Source organism: Salvelinus fontinalis, chromosome 34, assembly GCF_029448725.1.
Source record: "Salvelinus fontinalis isolate EN_2023a chromosome 34, ASM2944872v1, whole genome shotgun sequence".
NCBI lineage: Eukaryota > Metazoa > Chordata > Actinopteri > Salmoniformes > Salmonidae > Salvelinus > Salvelinus fontinalis.
Window position 1 is genome coordinate 28,608,553 of NC_074698.1, and position 17,847 is coordinate 28,626,399.

Consider the following 17,847-nt stretch of genomic DNA (forward strand, 5'->3'; position numbering starts at 1 on the left):
CCATGCAGGCTGACGGCTCTCGACACTCATGGCAGACTGACGGCTCTCTACGCTCATGGCAGGCTGACGGCTCTCGACGCTCATGGCAGGCTGACGGCTCTCGACGCTCATGGCAGGCTGACGGCTCTCGACGCTCATGGCAGGCTGACGGCTCTCGACGCTCATGGCTCTCTGACGGCTCTGGCTGCTCATGGCTCTCTGACGGCTCTTGCTGCTCATGGCTCTCTGACGGCTCTTGCTGCTCATGGCTCTCTGACGGCTCTGGCTGCTCATGGCTCTCTGACGGCTCTAGCTGCTCATGGCTCTCTGACGGCTCTGGCTGCTCATGGCTCGCTGGCGGCTCTGGCAGATCCTGTCTGGTTGGCGGCTCTGGCAGATCCTGTCTGGTTGGCGGCTCTGGCAGATCCTGTCTGGTTGGCGGCTCTGGCAGATCCTGTCTGGTTGGCGGCTCTGGCAGATCCTGTCTGGTTGGCGGCTCTGGCAGATCCTGTCTGGCGGGCGGCTCTAGCGGCTCCTGTCTGGCTGACGGCTCTAGCGGCTCCTGTCTGGCGGATGGCTCTGTAGGCTCATGGCAGACGGGCGGCTTTGCAGGCTCATGGCAGACGGGCGGCTTTGCAGGCTCCTGGCAGACGGATGACTCAGATGGCGCTGGGGAGACGGATGGCTCAGATGGCGCTGGGGAGACGGATGGCTCTGGCCGGATACGGCGCACTGTAGACCTGGTGCGTGGTGCCGGAACTGGAGGCACCGGGCTAAGGATAAGCACCCTCCTACTAGTGCGGGGAGCAGGAACAGGGCACACTGTATTCTCAAAGCCTACTCTATCCCTGATGCGTGGTACCGGCACTGGTGACACCGGGCTGAGGACAAGCACATCAGGATTAGTAGGGGGAGAAGATACAGTGTGTTTAGGGCTCTGGAGACGCACTGGTAGCTTAGTGCGTGGTGCCGGAACTGGAGGCACCAGGCTAGATACACGCACTACAGGGAGAGTGCGTGGAGGAGGAACAGGGCTCAGGATACGCGTCTGGTCTCCAGTGCGTCTCCTCGGGCCGGCATACATGGCACCTGCCTTACGCATGGTTTCCCCGGTTCGCCTACATAGGCCGGTGCGGGTTATTCCACCTCCCCGCACTTGTCGGGCAACCGGGAGCATTCAACCAGGTAAGGTTGGGCAGGTTCAATGCTCAAGAGTGCCAGTACGCCTTCACGGTCCGGTATTTCCGGCACCACCTCCCCGCCCCAGCCTAGTACCTACAGTGTATACACTACGCACTAGGCTACCAGTGCGTATCCTGAGCCCTGTTCCTCCTCCACGCACTCTCCCTGTAGTGCGTGTATCTAGCCCGGTGCCTCCAGTTCCGGGTCCACGCACTAAGCTACCTGTGCGTCTCCAGAGCCCTGAACCCACTGTATCTTCTCCCCCTACTAATCCTGATGTGCTTGTCCTCAGCCCGGTGTCAACAGTGCCGGTACCACGCATCAGGGATAGAGTAGGCTTTGAGAATACAGTGTGCCCTGTTCCTGCTCCCCGCACTAGTAGGAAGGTGCTTATCATTAGCACGGTGCCTCCAGTTCCGGCACCACGCACCAGGTCTACAGTGCGCCATATCCGGCCAGAGCCATCCGTCTCCCCAGCGCCATCTGAGCCATCCGTCTCCCCAGCGCCATCTGAGCCATCCGTCTCCCCAGCGCCATCTGAGCCATCCGTCTCCCCAGCGCCGTCTGAGCCATCCGTCTCCCCAGCGCCGTCTGAGCCATCCGTCTGCCAGGAGCCTGCAAAGCCGCCCGTCTGCCATGAGCCTGCAAAGCCGCCCGTCTGCCATGAGCCTACAGAGCCGTCAGCCAGACAGGAGCCGCTAGAGCCATCAGCCAGACAGGAGCCGCTAGAGCCGTCAGCCAGACAGGATCTGCCAGAGCCGCCAACCAGACAGGATCTGCCAGAGCCGCCAACCAGACAGGATCTGCCAGAGCCGCCAACTAGACAGGATCTGCCAGAGCCGCCAACCAGACAGGATCTGCCAGAGCCGCCAACCAGACAGGATCTGCCAGAGCCGCCAGCGAGCCATGAGCAGCCAGAGCCGTCAGAGAGCCATGAGCAGCCAGAGCCGTCAGAGAGCCATGAGCAGCCAGAGCCGTCAGAGCGCCATGAGCGTCGAGAGCCGTCAGCCTGCCATGAGCGTCGAGAGCCGTCAGCCTGCCATGAGCGTCGAGAGCCGTCAGCCTGCCATGAGCGTCGAGAGCCGTCAGCCAGCCAAGAGCATCGAGATTCGTCAGTCAGCCATGAGCTGTTCTTCAGCCTGAAAAGGCTGGATACCCAGAACTGCCCATCAGTCCAGAGCTGTCTCTCTGTCCGGAGCTGCCTTTCAGTCCGGAGTTGCCCCTCTATCCTAATCTCCCTCTCTATCTTCATCTATCTCTATATTCTTATCTATCCCTCTTTCTTGATTTATCTCTCTGTCCCGGTGTTGTCCCTATTAGATATGTTGTTAAGGGAATTTTGTGGGGGTCAAAAGAGGGTGGACATTCTTGGAGGGAGGAAGTTAGGATGGATTATGGTGGGGTGGGAACCGCGCCCCGAGCCTGAACCACCACCGTGGTTAGATGCCCACCCAGACCCTCCCCTAGACTTTGTGCTGGTGCGTCCGGAGTTCGCACCTTGTGGGGGGGGTACTGTCACGTTCCTGACCTATTTATGTTAGTTTTTGTGTGTTAGTTGGTCAGGACGTGAGGTTGGGTGGGCATTCTATGTTATCTGTTTCTATGTTGGTTTCGGTTTGCCTGGTATGGCTCTTGATTAGAGGCAGGTGGTTTGCGTTTTCCTCTAATCAAGAGTCATATTTAGGTAGGGCATTCTCACTGTTTGTTTGTGGGTGATTGTCTCCTATGTCTGTATGTACGTTCGTACCACATGGGACTGTAGCGTTTGTTTGTTTTGTTTCGTTTCGTTTCGATGTCGTCCGTTTCCTGTACGTAAGTTTATGTTTAGTTATGTAAGTTTATGTTCAGGTTTCGTTCAACGTCGTTTTCTTGTTTTGTAGTTTGAAAGTGTTTTGTTTCGTTTCGTGTTGCCATCTTATTGTATAATAAAGATGGCTTATTTCCCAAAGCCTGCGTTTTGGTCTTCAGATCCCTCTCTCCTCACCTCATCCGAGGATGAGGAGAGCGTCACCCGTTACACTGCCTTCCATTTAATTGGTATTTGCGATTGTGTATATGTTTCATTCAATGGCAATATGTTCCCATTCATTTTTGTCCATTTCAGGGGGGTAATCCCTTACCTGGTCCTGTGACTAGCATTGAGACATGCAATTGCAATATGTATGTATGCCTGTGCTGTTGTAGGCCTTGCCTGGTCCTTTGACTAACGTTATCCTCACTAGGGTAGGGGGCACTAATTTCACCTACGGATGAAAAGCGTGCCGAATGTAAACTGCCTGCTACTCAGGCCCAGAAGCTAGGATATGATTTGGATAGAAAACACTCCAAAATTTCTAAAACTGTTCAAATAATGTCTGTGAGTATAACAGAACTGAAATGGGAGGGTGAAAACCTGAGGAAAATCCACCCAGGAAGTGCCATTATTTTGAAATGGCTGTTTTAAAAATGAAAGCCTATCCACCATTTATAGGGATAGGACCCAGATTCCGTTCCCTATGGCTTCCACTAGTTGTGAACAGTCTTTAGACATTGTTTCAGGCTTTTATTCTGAAAAATGAGGGAGAATGACAACTTTGGGTAGTGGGATGTCCCCAGAGCTGTTTTCTGCGCTTGGCCGAGAGTGCGCCTTTCTTGTTTTTCTTTTATATTGACGACGCTATTGTCCGGTTTAAATATTATCGATTATTTAGGCTAAAAACAACCTGAGGATTGATTATAAACATCGTTTGACATGTTTCTATGAACTTTACGGATACTATTTGGAATTTTCGTCTGCTCGTTGTGACTGCCTTTGAGCCATTGGATTACTGAACAAAATGCACCAACAAAATGGAGATTTTTTGATATAAAGAGGGACTTTATCGAACAAAACAAACATTTATTGTGTAACTGGGAGTCTTGTGAGTGCAACCATATGAATATGGTCAAAGGTAAGTGATACATTTTATTGCTATTTCTGACTTTTGTGACTAATCTACTCTGCTGATAACTGTATGTAATGTTTTGTGTGCTGAGCGCTGTCCTCAGATAATCGCATGGTTTGCTTTCGCCGTAAAGCCTTTTTGAAATTGGACACTTTGGCTGGATTAACAAAAAGTTAATCTTTATTTTGATGTATTACATTTGTGATTTCATGAAAGTTAAATATTTACAGTAATTTAATTTGATTTTGGCGTTCTGCAATTTCACCGGATGTTGGCCAGGTGGGATGATACCGTCCCAGGTACACATAATAAGTTAATGGTTCACTGTCTCAGGCAAAACCAATGAGTTGTGGCATTCCGCAGGGGAGTGTGCTTGGGCCTCTGCAGTTTTTATTGTATATTAATGAGATGAAAGATGCTTGTTCTTGCCATCTTTTTCTTTATGCGGATCACTCTACACTTCTGGTGTCTCACAAAAGTAAAACTATGTTGGAGAGCATACTTAGCACAGAGCTTACTAACATTAGCAAATGGCTTGGAGATAATAAGCTATCTCTGCACTTAGGGAAAACTGAAGCAATTATTTTTGGATCGAGACCTAAATTGTGTAGGTCGTCTGAAATCAGAGTGGAGTTAGGGGGTGAGGTGCTGACTACTAAAACCTCTGTTAGCTACTTGGGATGTATCCTTGATGGAAGGTTGGAAGGTGTGAGCATGGCCAATAAAGTGCTAGGGAAGGTTAATGACAGGACTAAGTTTTTGTCTAGAAAGTCCAAGCTGCTTGATAATAAGGACTCATTGCTACTGCCCTCATTCAATGCCATTTTGACTATTTCTATTACTTCCTGGTTTGGGGGCTTATCTAAACTTATGAAGGGGAAGCTCCAGATAGCCCAGTAAATGCTGATCAAAAGCTGAAGGTGAGTCCACGTACTCACATAGGCAGGAGCTGCTTTCAGGAACTAAACTAGCTGCCTGTTGAGGCTAGGGTGTCCCAGATTAGACTAGGTTTGGTTTACAGGAGTATTTATGGTCCTGCGCCCAGATATCTAAGTGATTACCTTCCTCGTGTTAGGGATGCACACAATCACAGAACCAGATCAGGTGTTGCTGATGTGTGCTTATACAGGTTCAGGAGTAATGCTGGGAAAGGTACTTTCTTGTATACTGGAATAATGACATAGATGTTCTGCTTCTCTGTTTTTGTTTTATTATTTCACTGCCAACTGTGTTCGATCTTGTCTAGCCATCTTGTCTCAAGAGGACCACAATGGAAATAAGTTCCAGACTTTATTGTGTGTTATCCTCGATGATTTTATTCATGTGCATGTACAGCTTTTTCAAGTTTATTTGTTATGTGTGCTTGTTTTTTTAAATGGTCGAATTAATAAACCAAACTAAAAATAATAATGCAAAAAGTAATACAAAATACTGCAAAAAGTTGTTGCATTATCCCCCAGCCTTTGCTTCAGGGAAGGACACACTTTTGATTTTGCAGAATCGAGAGTGAAAGTAAAAAGTGGTCAACACACATGTGCCTGTGTGTGAGAGTGAGTGAGCAAGTGACAGAGCGAGTGAGAGAGAGAGAAAAAGAGAAAGAGATAGTCTTAGTCAGTTTAGCGGGCAAAACAGCAGAACGCCATGAAGGATTGACGAAGATGGGCATCATTTCTTGAGCACCTTTTTTCAATGTAAGAACATAATCTATTTTTATTTCCATGTTCAATGTGTTATTCTTTCATCTGTACTGGTTACTCTGGATGGAATCAACTGACAGATGAAGATTCTCACTTGCTGTACATTTTGTGTGTACTTTTAGCAATGCTTTACTTACTTATTTTTATCCAGAAAATAACCAAGTAAATGCTACTTATCATAGTGTGGCGTTACTGGGTCTACTCCTCAGCTAGCTGGAGATTGTAGATCAAGTTGAACCAGACAACAGGGTTTTATTGCTCTCTTAATACAGGCTAAAGAGGGTTAGCAGGGCTGTCCTAAACAATAAACGCTATGGCTCACTATAGCAAGCTACCTTGGGAGAACTTGGTAAGAATGGGGCTCTCCCATCCAGTACAGTTTGTCATCTGCCGCTCACTCGCTCTCTCTCTTACATTTTAAATTGACATTTTAGTCATTTAGCAGACACTCTTATCCTGAGCAACTTATAGGAGCAATACGAGTGAAGTGCTTTGCTCAAGGGCACATCGACGTCTTCCCGCTCAAACCCCATACCTCAGTTGCCTGAACTAGGTGCAACTCCTCCCCCTATGATTTCACCATAAACCATAAGAAAATAGAGCCTCATAGTGGAGGTGTCATAATACCCATAAAACCTTGCGGTCAAACAGGGAAATTGTTCCAATCATTTTTCCACCATATATTTTTTAAATAAAGGCTGTGTTATGTGTAGGCCAACGCTGAAGTGACACTTTGATAACCATGTAAATCTCTCTTTGACTTTCAGCAGGGTCATTTGACATTGTAAAGGTTACTAGGGCAAAGGCAAAATGATACTTTGTGCATAGTACACTGAACAAAAATGCAAACACAACATGTAAAGTGTTGGACCCACTTTATGTGACACCTAGTGTCATAACCATGTCATAATGTGTCATAACAGCTTGTGGCGAAATCGTGCACGGAGCCTTCACCGTGCGCTGCCACTTTAAGAGCGCATCGGCAATAAGGAAATAAAGACAGCTCTTTCAGCTCTTTGGGGAGGAGCTCTTGGTTGGCACGACAGTTTGATTGTGTGTGCTATGCTGCAGAAGTTTTGTTTGTTTTCAGCGTGTGTAGTTTATAAAGTATTTAACCCAATCATCGGTGTGACCGCTCTAGGTCGTTCGTTTGGGAACGCGCCGGTTATGGATCGCATGGATTAGTAGCAACATAGTTGCGAAGCTTTGACATACAAACCAACAAACCATCGGACAGTCAGACAGTACACCGGTACGCCTGAAGACCACAGCTAAGATCTCTCTTGTTCTCTTTCTCTCTTTCTCTTCCAGTGCTTTACCCTGCAACAGACTCTCTATTTTCCTAATGCACTTCCCATTGACGTTCATTAGAGCTGGACTATTATTGCCCTGCCAGAAGTATTTGGGTGGACATTTTAGTTAAAAGGGAGGTTGCTTGCAAGTTGTGTATTGTTATTTGAACTGTATTGAGGTGGGGTGTACTAATGACATGTGGCCGAGAAGTTTGTGGGCATTTTTAAGGCCTTTGTTGTGTCTATGAACACCCCCCACATTTATTATTATTATTATTATTATTGTATGAGGTATTCTTGGTGGGGTTACCCCTGTGCTGTGATGTGGGTTTTATAGGGTGTGTATTCTCTTTTCTCTCCACTGGCTATCTGGTAAACAGGCTACACTCTAGGCAGTCTCTTCTGCTGATGTGTGTGGGTCTGGTAGTGGTACTCTCTCTATTCTACTCTTTTCCTTCCGGCATGGTTAATACCTGCCTGGCGCCCGAACAAAATCTTTATCTTTACCCCTCTCTAATAAATACCGCTACAAGCTGACAACTTGTCATAACCTGTCATGATATGGTCATAGCACTGTCATGGCCCATATATTTACACCTGTGGTGAAATATGTTGCATTATTTTATGGCTGGTTATGATACCTACCTAAGAGTGTCAAAACCCACATTCACTCAAAGTAGTATTTTTCCCTGCCAAGAAGTTTCCTTTTATTTGAAAGTTTGTTTCTTTAATGCTTTGTTGATTGTTGTAATGAATTCTTTACAGTCATGTTTTTTTCATCATATTTAAAAAAAACTGGTAGAAAATACACTTTATGAAAAAACTGGTAGAAAATACACTTTATGAAAAAACTTGTAGAAAATACACTATACTTTACTTGTTTGACATCAATGTGTGAGCAATTACAATTTAATATGGTCAATAAAAAAGGTATACAACATCAACATACTGTTGACTCTGTAAGAGTCATATCCAGCCATAAAATAACACAATATATGCTACAACACGTCTAAATATATGTGGAATGACAGTGGTATGTCCATATTATAACAAGTTTTGACAAGTTATGTCAGCTGTTATGACATACTAGAGCATGGCTATGACTGTGTCATGACGTGTTATGACACTTGGTCTCAAGTAAAATGCTACCAAGCTTATTTTTTTATTACACCCCTGTTAGTGAGCGTTTCTCCTTTGCCAAGATAATCCATCCACCTGACAGATGTGGCATATCAAGAAGCTGATTAAACCCCTCAGTCTATTGATCCACCAGTGCATCAATCTAAGTAACATCTGTTGTGGAAAAACATTGAGTCAAATAATTGCACAGATACCGGAACTTGTAGATTCAATTAGACTTTATCACAATCATAACAAAGCCGAGCAATTCCATGGAACAGCTAAATTCTCTAATCCCATAGCCCTGCCTTTAAAGTATTCTGTCTTTACTTAACGTATGGAATCCCTTCCCTCTATACTAAAATAACTCCTCCTGACCTTTCTCCACCATTATCTTTCCATCTCAGTTATTGCTTGTTAACGTCCACATCTGACAGCTGTATAGGTTATAATGGTAGCAGGGCCCTGGTCCTATATGTTCCATTCCTTATATAGCCATTCTGTCTCAGGTCTTCAAAGTGGACAGTCTAAACACTGCCTGCTAATATTGGAAATGTAATCATATTCATGAGTTTTGCTCATCATCAAAATCTGTCAGTTTAAGCCAGAGATATCCGTCTCTTTCGGCCTTCCGCGCCTGCGGTGGAAGGTGGCCGAGCTACAGCAGTGTTTGTCAGACCATGAGACACCCTGAAAATCGGTCTCCTCACAAACAAGTTTTGCTCTACAACCTCAACCTAGATTTGTGCCACCCCAAAAAATTGTTAAATATGTGTAAAAAAATATATACAGTATATATATATATATAAAGTACCAGCCAAAAGTTTGGACACATCTACTGTACTCATTCCAGGGTTTTTCTTTATTTGTAGTATTTTCTACATTGTAGATAAATAGTGAAGACATCAAAATTATAAAATAACACATATGGAATCATGTAGTAACCACTAAAGTGTATATTTTATATTTAAGATTCTGCAAGGTAGCCACCCTTTGCCTCAATGACAGCTTTGCACACTTTTGGCATTCTCTCATCCAGCTTCATGAGGTAGTCACCTGGAATGCATTTCAATTAACAGGTGTTCCTTGTTAAAAGTTAATTAGTGGAATTTCTTTCCTTAATGTATTTGAGCGAGTCAGTTGTGTTGTGACAAGGAAGGGGTGGTATACAAAAGATAGCCCTATTTGGTAAAAGACAAAGTCCATATTATGGCAAAAACAGCTCAAATAAGCAAAGAGAAACGACAGTCCATCATTACTTTGAGACATGAAAATCAGTCAATATGGAACATTTCAAGAATTTTAAAAGTTTCCTCAAGTGCAGTCGCAAAAACCATCAAATGCTATGATGAAACTGGCTTTCATGAGTACCGCCACAGGAAAGGAAGACCTAGAGTCACCTCTGCTGCAGAGGATAAGTTCATTAGAGTTAACTGCACATCAGATTGCAGCCCAAATAAATCCTTCACAGAGTTCAAGTAACAGACATATCAAAACATCAACTGTTCAGAGGAGACTACATGAATCAGGCCTGCATGGTCGAATTGCTTCAAAGAAACCACTACTAAAGGACACTAATAATAAGAAGATACTTGCTTGGGCCAAGAAACACGAGCAATGGACATTAGACCGGTGGAAATCTGTCCTTTGGTCTGATGAATGCAAATTTTAGATTTTTGGTTCCAACTGCCATGTCTTTGTGAGACTCTTTGTGAGAGTAGGTGAACGGATAATCTCTGCATGTTTGGTTCCCACTGTGAAGCATGACGGAGGATGTGTGATGGTGTGGGGTTGCTTTGCTGGTGACACGGTCTCTGATTTATTTTGAATTCAAGGCACACATAACTAGCATGTCTACCACAGCATTCTGCAGTGATACGCCATCCCATCTGGTTTGCGCTTTGTGGGACTATCATTTGTTTTTCAACAGTACAATGACCCAAAACACACCTCCAGGCTGTGTAAGGTCTATTTGACCAAGAAGGAGATTGATGGAGTGCTGAATCAGATGACCTGGCCTCCACAATCACCCAACCTCAACCTAATTGAGATGGTTTGGGATGTTGGACTGCAGAGTGAAGGAAAAGCAGCCAACAAGTGCTCAGTGACACACCCTGACCTTAGAGATCCTTTTAATTCTCTATTTGGTAGGTCAGGGTGTGACTAGGGTGGGAAATCTATGTTTATATTTCTTTGTTGGCCGAGTATGGTTCCCAATCAGAGGCAGCTGTCTATTGTTGTCTCTGATTGGGGATCATACTTAGGCAGCCCTTTTTCCCACCTTCAGTTGTGGGATCTTGTCTTTGTTGCATGGGTTGCACTCCTAAGCTTTTCGTTCGTTGAGTTTTGTTTTGTTTTTGTGGAACATTTTAATAAAGAAAATGTACGCCTACCACGCTGCACCTTGATCTTCATTTATCGACGGACGTAACACTCAGCATATGTGGAAACTCCTTCAAGACTGTTGAAAAAGCATTCCTCACGAAGCTGGTTGAGAGAATGCCAAGAGTGTGCAAAGTTGTCATCAAAGCAAAGGGTGGCTACTTGAAGAATTTAAAATATAAAATATATTTTGATTTGTTTAACACTCCATATGTGTTATTTCATAGTTTTGATGTCTTCACTAGTATTCTACAATGTAGAAAATAGTAAAAAATAAAGAAAAGCGCTTAAATGAGTAGGTATGTCCAAACTTTTTGACTGGTACTGTATTAGAGGTCTACCGATTGTGATTTTTCAACACTGATACGATTATTGGAGGACCAAAACAAGCCGATACTGATTAATCGGACGATTTATTTATTTGTAGTAATGACAATTACAACAATACAGAATGAACACTTATTTTAACTTAATATATTACATCAATAAAATCAATTTAGGCTCAAATAAATAATGAAACATGTTCAATTTCGTTTAAATAATGCAAAAACAAAGTGTTGGAGAAGAAAGTAAAATTGCAATATGTGCCATGTAAGAAAGCTAACGTTTAAGTTCCTTGCTCAGAACATGAGAACAAATGAAAGCTGGTGGTTCCTTTTAACATGAGTCTTCATCATTCCCAGGTAAGAAGTTCTAGGTTGTAGTTATTATCGGAATTATAGGACTATTTCTCTCTATACGATTTGTATTTCATATACATTTGACTATTGGATGTTCTTATAGACACTTTAGTATTGCCAGTGTAACAGTATAGCTTCCATCCCTCTCCTCGCCGCTACCTGGGCTCGAACCAGGAACACATCAACAACAGCCACCCTCGAAGCAGCGTTACCCATGCAGAGTAAGGGGAACAACTACTCCAAGTCTCAGAGCGAGTTACGTTTGAAACGCTATTAGCGCGCACCCCGCTAACTAGCTAGCCATTTCACATCGGTTACACCAGTCTAATCTCGAGAGATGATAGGCTTGAAGTCATAAACAGCTCAAAGTTTGAAGTACAGCGAAGAGCTGCTGGCAAACGCACGAAAGTGCTGTTTGAATGAATGCTTATGAGCCTGCTGCTGCCTACCATCGCTCAGTCAGACTGCTCTATCAAATCATATACTTAATTATAACATAATAACACACAGAAATACGAGCCTTAGGTCATTAATATGGTTGAATCCGGAAACTATCATCTCGAAAACAAGACGTTTATTCTTTCAGTGAAATACGGAACCGTTACGTATTTTATCTAACGGGTGGCATCCATCAGTCTAAATATTCCTGTTACATTGTACAACCTTCAATGTTATGTCATAATTATGTAAAATTCTGGCAAATTAGTTCGCAATGAGCCATGCGGCCAAAACTGTTGCATATACTCTGACTCTGCGTGCAATGAATGCACGAGAAGTGACACAATTTCACCTGGTTAATATTGCCTGCTAACCTGGATTTCTTTTAACTAAATATGCAGGTTTAAAAATATATGCTTCTGTGTATTGATTTTAAGAAAGGCATTGATGTTTATGGTTAGGTACACGTTGGAGCAACGACAGTCCTTTTTCGCGAATGCGCACTGCATCGATTATATGCAACGCAGGACACGCTAGATAAACTAGAAATATCATCAACCATGTGTAGTTATAACAAGTGATTATGGTTGATTGATTGTTTTTTATAAGATAAGTTTAATGCTAGCTAGCAACTTACATTGGCTTCTTACTGCATTCGCGTAACAGGCAGGCTCCTCGTGAGGCAGGTGGTTAGAGCATTGGACTAGTTAACCGTAAGGTTGCAAGATTGAATCCCTGAGCAGACAAGGTAAAAATCTGTCGTTCTGCCCCTGAACAAGGCAGTTAACCCACCGTTCCTAGGCCGTCATTGAAAATAAGAATGTATTGCCTAGTTAAATAGTTAAATAAAGGTGTAAACTTTTTTTTTTTTATTCGACAAAATCGCAGTCCAAAATGACCAATTTCCAATTGTTATGAAAACTTTAAATCAGCCCTAATTAATCGGCCATTCCGATTAATCGGTCGACCTCTATACTGTATATTCCCTGAGTTTTCTTATATCTCCTATATATAGGACAGACACTTAAATTTCCTAGATGATTTATGATTTATTTTTTGCCTGTTTTTTTTCCGTTTATGAATGAGTTATTAAATACGTTTCTATGGGCTATAGTAGAAAAGGCCAAATTCAATATTTTATCAAAATATGTGGCAATACCCCAACACACCACACTAGGTTTGTTCTCTGATCCTAATCCTATGATTGGATGGACAACATGTCAGTTCATATTGCAAAAGCTTTGATTGGTTGGAGGACGTCCTCTGGAAGAGGTCATAATTACCTTGTGGTCTATGAAAGGCCTACGAGCATCCTAGGTTTTGTATTGAAGTTAATGTAGCCAGAGGAGGGTGGGGAATAGCTGTCCTCTGGCTACACTATTGTGCTAATCTAGAGTGTGTTGTTGAGACTACTGTAGACCTTCACTGCAAAACAGTGTGTTATAATCTGGTATTTGATGACGTGAATATATTTCGTTTAGTTCTATCTAAAAAGGATAACTTTTGTAATGTTATTTGTTTTCTGAAATTCACTGAGTATGATGGTCCTCCTCTAAGGACCCTCCACTGAAATCAGATAATGACTGTTTCCTGTGATAATATGTTTTCTGTGGGATTAGAATGTATTATCTCTGTTTTCATCACCATAATCAATTAATTAATTTTTTATTTTTCAGTCTAAGCCCCGGACGGTGTCCAATCATGCCTACCCAAGGTACATAAATCTAAGATGTAGATTATTTCAGTTGAGGATTACTATGTCTATAATAACTTCTTGATGTCCAATGTATATTATATTGAGATAAATGGTGTACAGGCAGCCTACCATGAAAGAAATACTGACTTTCTTGGACAGATGATGGATCTTCTTGAACATTGAGTGATTGTGATTCTCTCTCAGGCCACAAAAGAGGGTCTGATGACCCCTCTACTTCAAATGATCAGAGCAGGGAATGTAATAAACGCCTTTGTGCCATAGCAAAGGGAACTGCAGCAACACCTACTCTCGGTAAGATATAATCGTTGTAATAGCTACTTTAAGAAACAAACAGTAAACCCGATGTAAAAAAATTATACCACAGCATAATACAATTATTACATTGTAAACTCATTGTGTGTGTGTGTGTGTGTGTGTGTGTGTGTGTGTGTGTGTGTGTGTGTGTGTGTGTGTGTGTGTGTGTGTGTGTGTGTGTGTGTGTGTGTAGAGATGGATGTCATAAAAGTGGCCAAAGAGGGCATTGGAAAAGTCCTTAGCAGGCTAGACAAGGTGTCACCTCCATTTGCAAACATGGATTTCATTGGTTATTTAAGGTAAGTGTACTTGTATTCTTCAAAAAGTTGATACATCGATTTTTGACATTTAAATTAATTATATTCCCATTCATTCTTCAAGAAAATACATACATTGCCTAGTGAAAGTCTACACACCCCAAAGTTTTAGCATTTTGCTGCCTTAAAATTAAATCTAAAAAGTGATTACATTTTATTTGTTTTCCTACCGATCTACACAACCTACTCTTATGCTCAAAGTGAATGAAAAAAATACAGAAAATTCCTCAAGCTCAGTAAATTCAGTTGGGAATCATTGATGGACAACAGTACTCAAATCATATCTCTGATTTTCAAGCGAATTTAAGTCAGGCTGACACGGCACCACTCAGGAAAACTGAACACCTCTTGGAAAGCCATTCAGCATTGTTCACATTCTCTTAAGTCTTAGCCCCACCCATCTCTTTAAGAATTCACATGTGAACAGGTCTCTTTGTGTATGGCTCTCTTTTGTCTCCTTTGTTTAGCTAGCTAACTAAACAAGTTCCTGAACCATAATCCCAATTTATGGTTTACAGCAGTGGTCACCAACTGGTCGATTGCGATCTTCAAAGCATTCCTAGTCTGTAGAAAAGCCAACTTTAAAGCCTTGCTTTCCTTTTTCTTTAAATTCGTCTTGCCCTGTTGGCGGTACCTGCACTTGATTCAGTTGCCCTCCGTACCGGGTAGGCAAAGTGTTCCCATTGAGATCACAACGGCGAATATCTCCCAAAAGTGACGAGTTTGAATCCCTGCGTATAGCAATGCAAACTGATTTACAGTATTTTCAGAGTCAAAGAGAGTCAGTCTGGCATTGTTCTCCAGAAAGTAGTGGCTCACAACTTTCTCCAACTGAATTTTGTCGATAGCACCAGTTAAATGCAGGGCAGCAATGTTGTTGAAAGCTATAGCAACACTTTTGCCGTTGTCAATAGCTATAGCATTTTTAAAAAATCTGGTAGCAAATATGATCTATGTACTGACCTGGGAAGCCCCCATTCTGTTATAGACAGAAGCCTGTATGTAACGGCAGCCTTCCTCCTCTTCGTCTGAAGATGAAACTGTGAACACTTACAACAATACAATAATAACAAACGTGGCAAACCGAAAACAGTCCTCTGGTGAAACGAACACAAAGACAGGAAACAACCACCCACAAACCCCAACACAAAACAAGCCACCTAAATATGATTCCCAATCAAAGACAACACAAAACACCTGCCTCTGATTGAGAACCATATTAGGCCAAACATAGAAACAGACAAACTAGACACACAACATAGAATGCCCACCCAGCTCACGTCCTGACCAACACTAAAACAAGTAAAACACACAAGAACTATGGTCAGAACGTGACACTGTGACATGGCAGACCAATTAGAACTCATCTCTCGGCATGTCCAGCCGCTCCATTATCTCAGCCAATCATGGCAACCCTGGAAGAATCCTGTCTTGCTCCCTATATAGCTTAGTTTTTTCTCTTGGTAATCTAGGCTCGTAATTTAACCTTTTACTCATATTTACAGATTACGTGCATGTAGTTTTAAAATGTATTTTTTAAACGTCCCTCCTGTGTTGTGGGAACTGGCATCAAACGCCCACCTTCCTGAATCGCGTCACAATTTGTGCAATTGTTCCGCTGAAAAATGTAACTCTATCCTCAGAAACTTTATTTAGCATACATTGGAGTTAGCCTGCCCCGGAGCAGGTACTGTAAGAGCTTAAGGATTCATTGTCATAGAAACATACCTGGCTAAAAGGTGAGCCACAGTGTCAACGGTTATCCCAAGTTGAATTCAGAGTTGACTAAAGTTAGCTTGCTAACTCCTCTATCCCACTATGTAGTACACCCCTCTGCTTTCTACTGTTTATGTATAGATAGACCTCAAGTCAATTAATTGCATTTTTAGTGTGACATTGCTTTTCTGTGATTCACTGTTAACAGGGAAAAAATCTCAGCTTTGGATGCTATCATTGACGACAAAGTTGTTGTTGGTGTATTTGGGAGGTCAGGAGCTGGTAAGAGCTCACTGATGAATGCCATTTTGGGGGTGAAGACCTTGCTTCCCTCAGGGACTGTTGGCGCATGCACATCAGTCATCATCCAGGTGGAGGCCAATATGACGGACTCCAACTACGTGGCAGAGATTCACTTCATTTCTAAAGAGGTGATTTTAGCAATGTTGATAAACCTCAAGATATAATTTGTGAAATTTTGAAGACCAGTTCAAGTCACCTAGGCACCAAGTTGTGTCCTGTCACCATGCAAATATAATCACATTAACATATTTGTGATTTAGCACATCGCCCCCCCCCCCCCCCCCCCCCTGGCCTGGATGCACGTTTTGTTTTTTCCCCTAGCACTACATAGCCTATTCAATTAATGAATGCTTTTTTTTTTTTTTTCACCTTTATTTAACCAGGTAGGCTAGTTGAGAACAAGTTCTCATTTGCAACTGCGACCTGGCCAAGATAAAGCATAGCAGTGTGAACAGACAACAACACAGAGTTACACATGGAGTAAACAATAAACAAGTCAAGAACATGGTAGAAAAAAGAGAATCTATATACAATGTGTGCAAAAGGCATGAGGTAGGCAATAAATCGAATAATTACAATTTAGCAGATTAACACTGGAGTGATAAATCATCAGATGATCATGTGCAAGAAGAGATACTGGTGTGCAAAAGAGCAGAAAAGTAAATAAATAAAAGCAGTATGGGGGTGAGGTAGGTAAATTGGGTGGGTAGTTTACAGATGGACTATGTACAGCTTGAGGATGTGCTGGTTATTTGATTCAGCTGTGTAGTGCTACGGCAAAAAACGAAACGTGCATGCAGGGGTGGACCCAGGACCGAGTTTGGGAAATCTGATTTAGCTGATTTTTTTATACAGAGCGACTTACAATTAGTGCATTAATCTTAAGATAGTTAGGTGAGACAACAACCTATCACAGTCGAATCAAGTACATTTCCCTCAACAAAGTATTTATCACTTATTTATTATAATATGCGGGTACTGAAATGTTTGATCCATCATATAAATATATAATATATTCAGTAAAATAATAATGTTTTACTTTTTTTTTTAGGAATGGGAGAAGGAGCTGGAATCACTTTTGAAAATCAAAGAAATTGATGGTGAGGAGAAAGATAAAAGGATGGTAAATATGTCAAACAGTAAAATCCAGGCATTGTACGGAGAAGATGCAGTCGGGAAAAGCTTTGATGAACTGAAGTCACTGGAGTCAGAGACATTCAGCGACATCCCAGAGTTTTTCTCATCAACTAGGAAAATCCTGTCATTTGACACAGTAAGTCATTTTAAGCCTCTTTTATACAGGGTCTTTTTTGCTGTCTGAGATCCAATTTGGGTCCAATATGTTCCCATTTGAACCCCTGAACTTCAAGAACAGCATGACAAACAACATGAAATGCATAATAGCCATCAATTATTTTATTAAATATACCAGAAAGTTGTAAAAGGGTAGAGTGTGACTTAAGAATAATATTACATTATTTGACAGGCCACAAAGTTCTCTACAGAGATCGCCTGCTACATACGAAGCAAAAGAAAGATACATGGGAAACAATATAAATCATCTCAGATACATTACTGGCCACTTGTGAAGTATGTGACCATCAAGATGCCAAACTCCAAGGATCTTCTGGAACACATTGTGCTGGTGGATCTTCCAGGAACTGGAGACTGCAACAAGGCCAGAGATGAGATGTGGGAATCGGTAATCATTTACTTTTGTGATAATTTCTGAATGCATTTACAGTAGGTCTCAATTTAATTGAACCTGAAGGTAAGCTGTAGTGTGGTATTTATGTGGTTTAATCAG

The 17,847-nt window shown here is 42.5% G+C and overlaps 1 protein-coding gene across 5 annotated transcripts in view; it reads left to right on the forward strand.

Annotated features, from left to right (window-relative positions):
• Window positions 1–5,683: 5,683 nt before the first annotated feature.
• Window positions 5,684–17,847, forward strand: part of LOC129833662 (nuclear GTPase SLIP-GC-like) — a 38,241-nt gene continuing 26,077 nt past the window's right edge. Inside the window, exons 1-8 of one of the 5 annotated variants that reach the window (XM_055898380.1) lie at window positions 5,684–5,776; window positions 6,924–7,034; window positions 13,370–13,407; window positions 13,594–13,701; window positions 13,898–14,003; window positions 15,946–16,168; window positions 17,092–17,313; window positions 17,527–17,742. In XM_055898380.1, the coding sequence (XP_055754355.1) occupies window positions 13,395–13,407; window positions 13,594–13,701; window positions 13,898–14,003; window positions 15,946–16,168; window positions 17,092–17,313; window positions 17,527–17,742 (888 nt within the window). In that variant the 5' untranslated portion in view covers window positions 5,684–5,776; window positions 6,924–7,034; window positions 13,370–13,394. Of the gene's footprint in view, window positions 5,777–6,810; window positions 7,035–13,369; window positions 13,408–13,593; window positions 13,702–13,897; window positions 14,004–15,945; window positions 16,169–17,091; window positions 17,314–17,526; window positions 17,743–17,847 lie in introns of those variants that run through there. The other 4 variants (XM_055898379.1, XM_055898382.1, XM_055898381.1 and 1 more) reach the window with 4 other exon arrangements.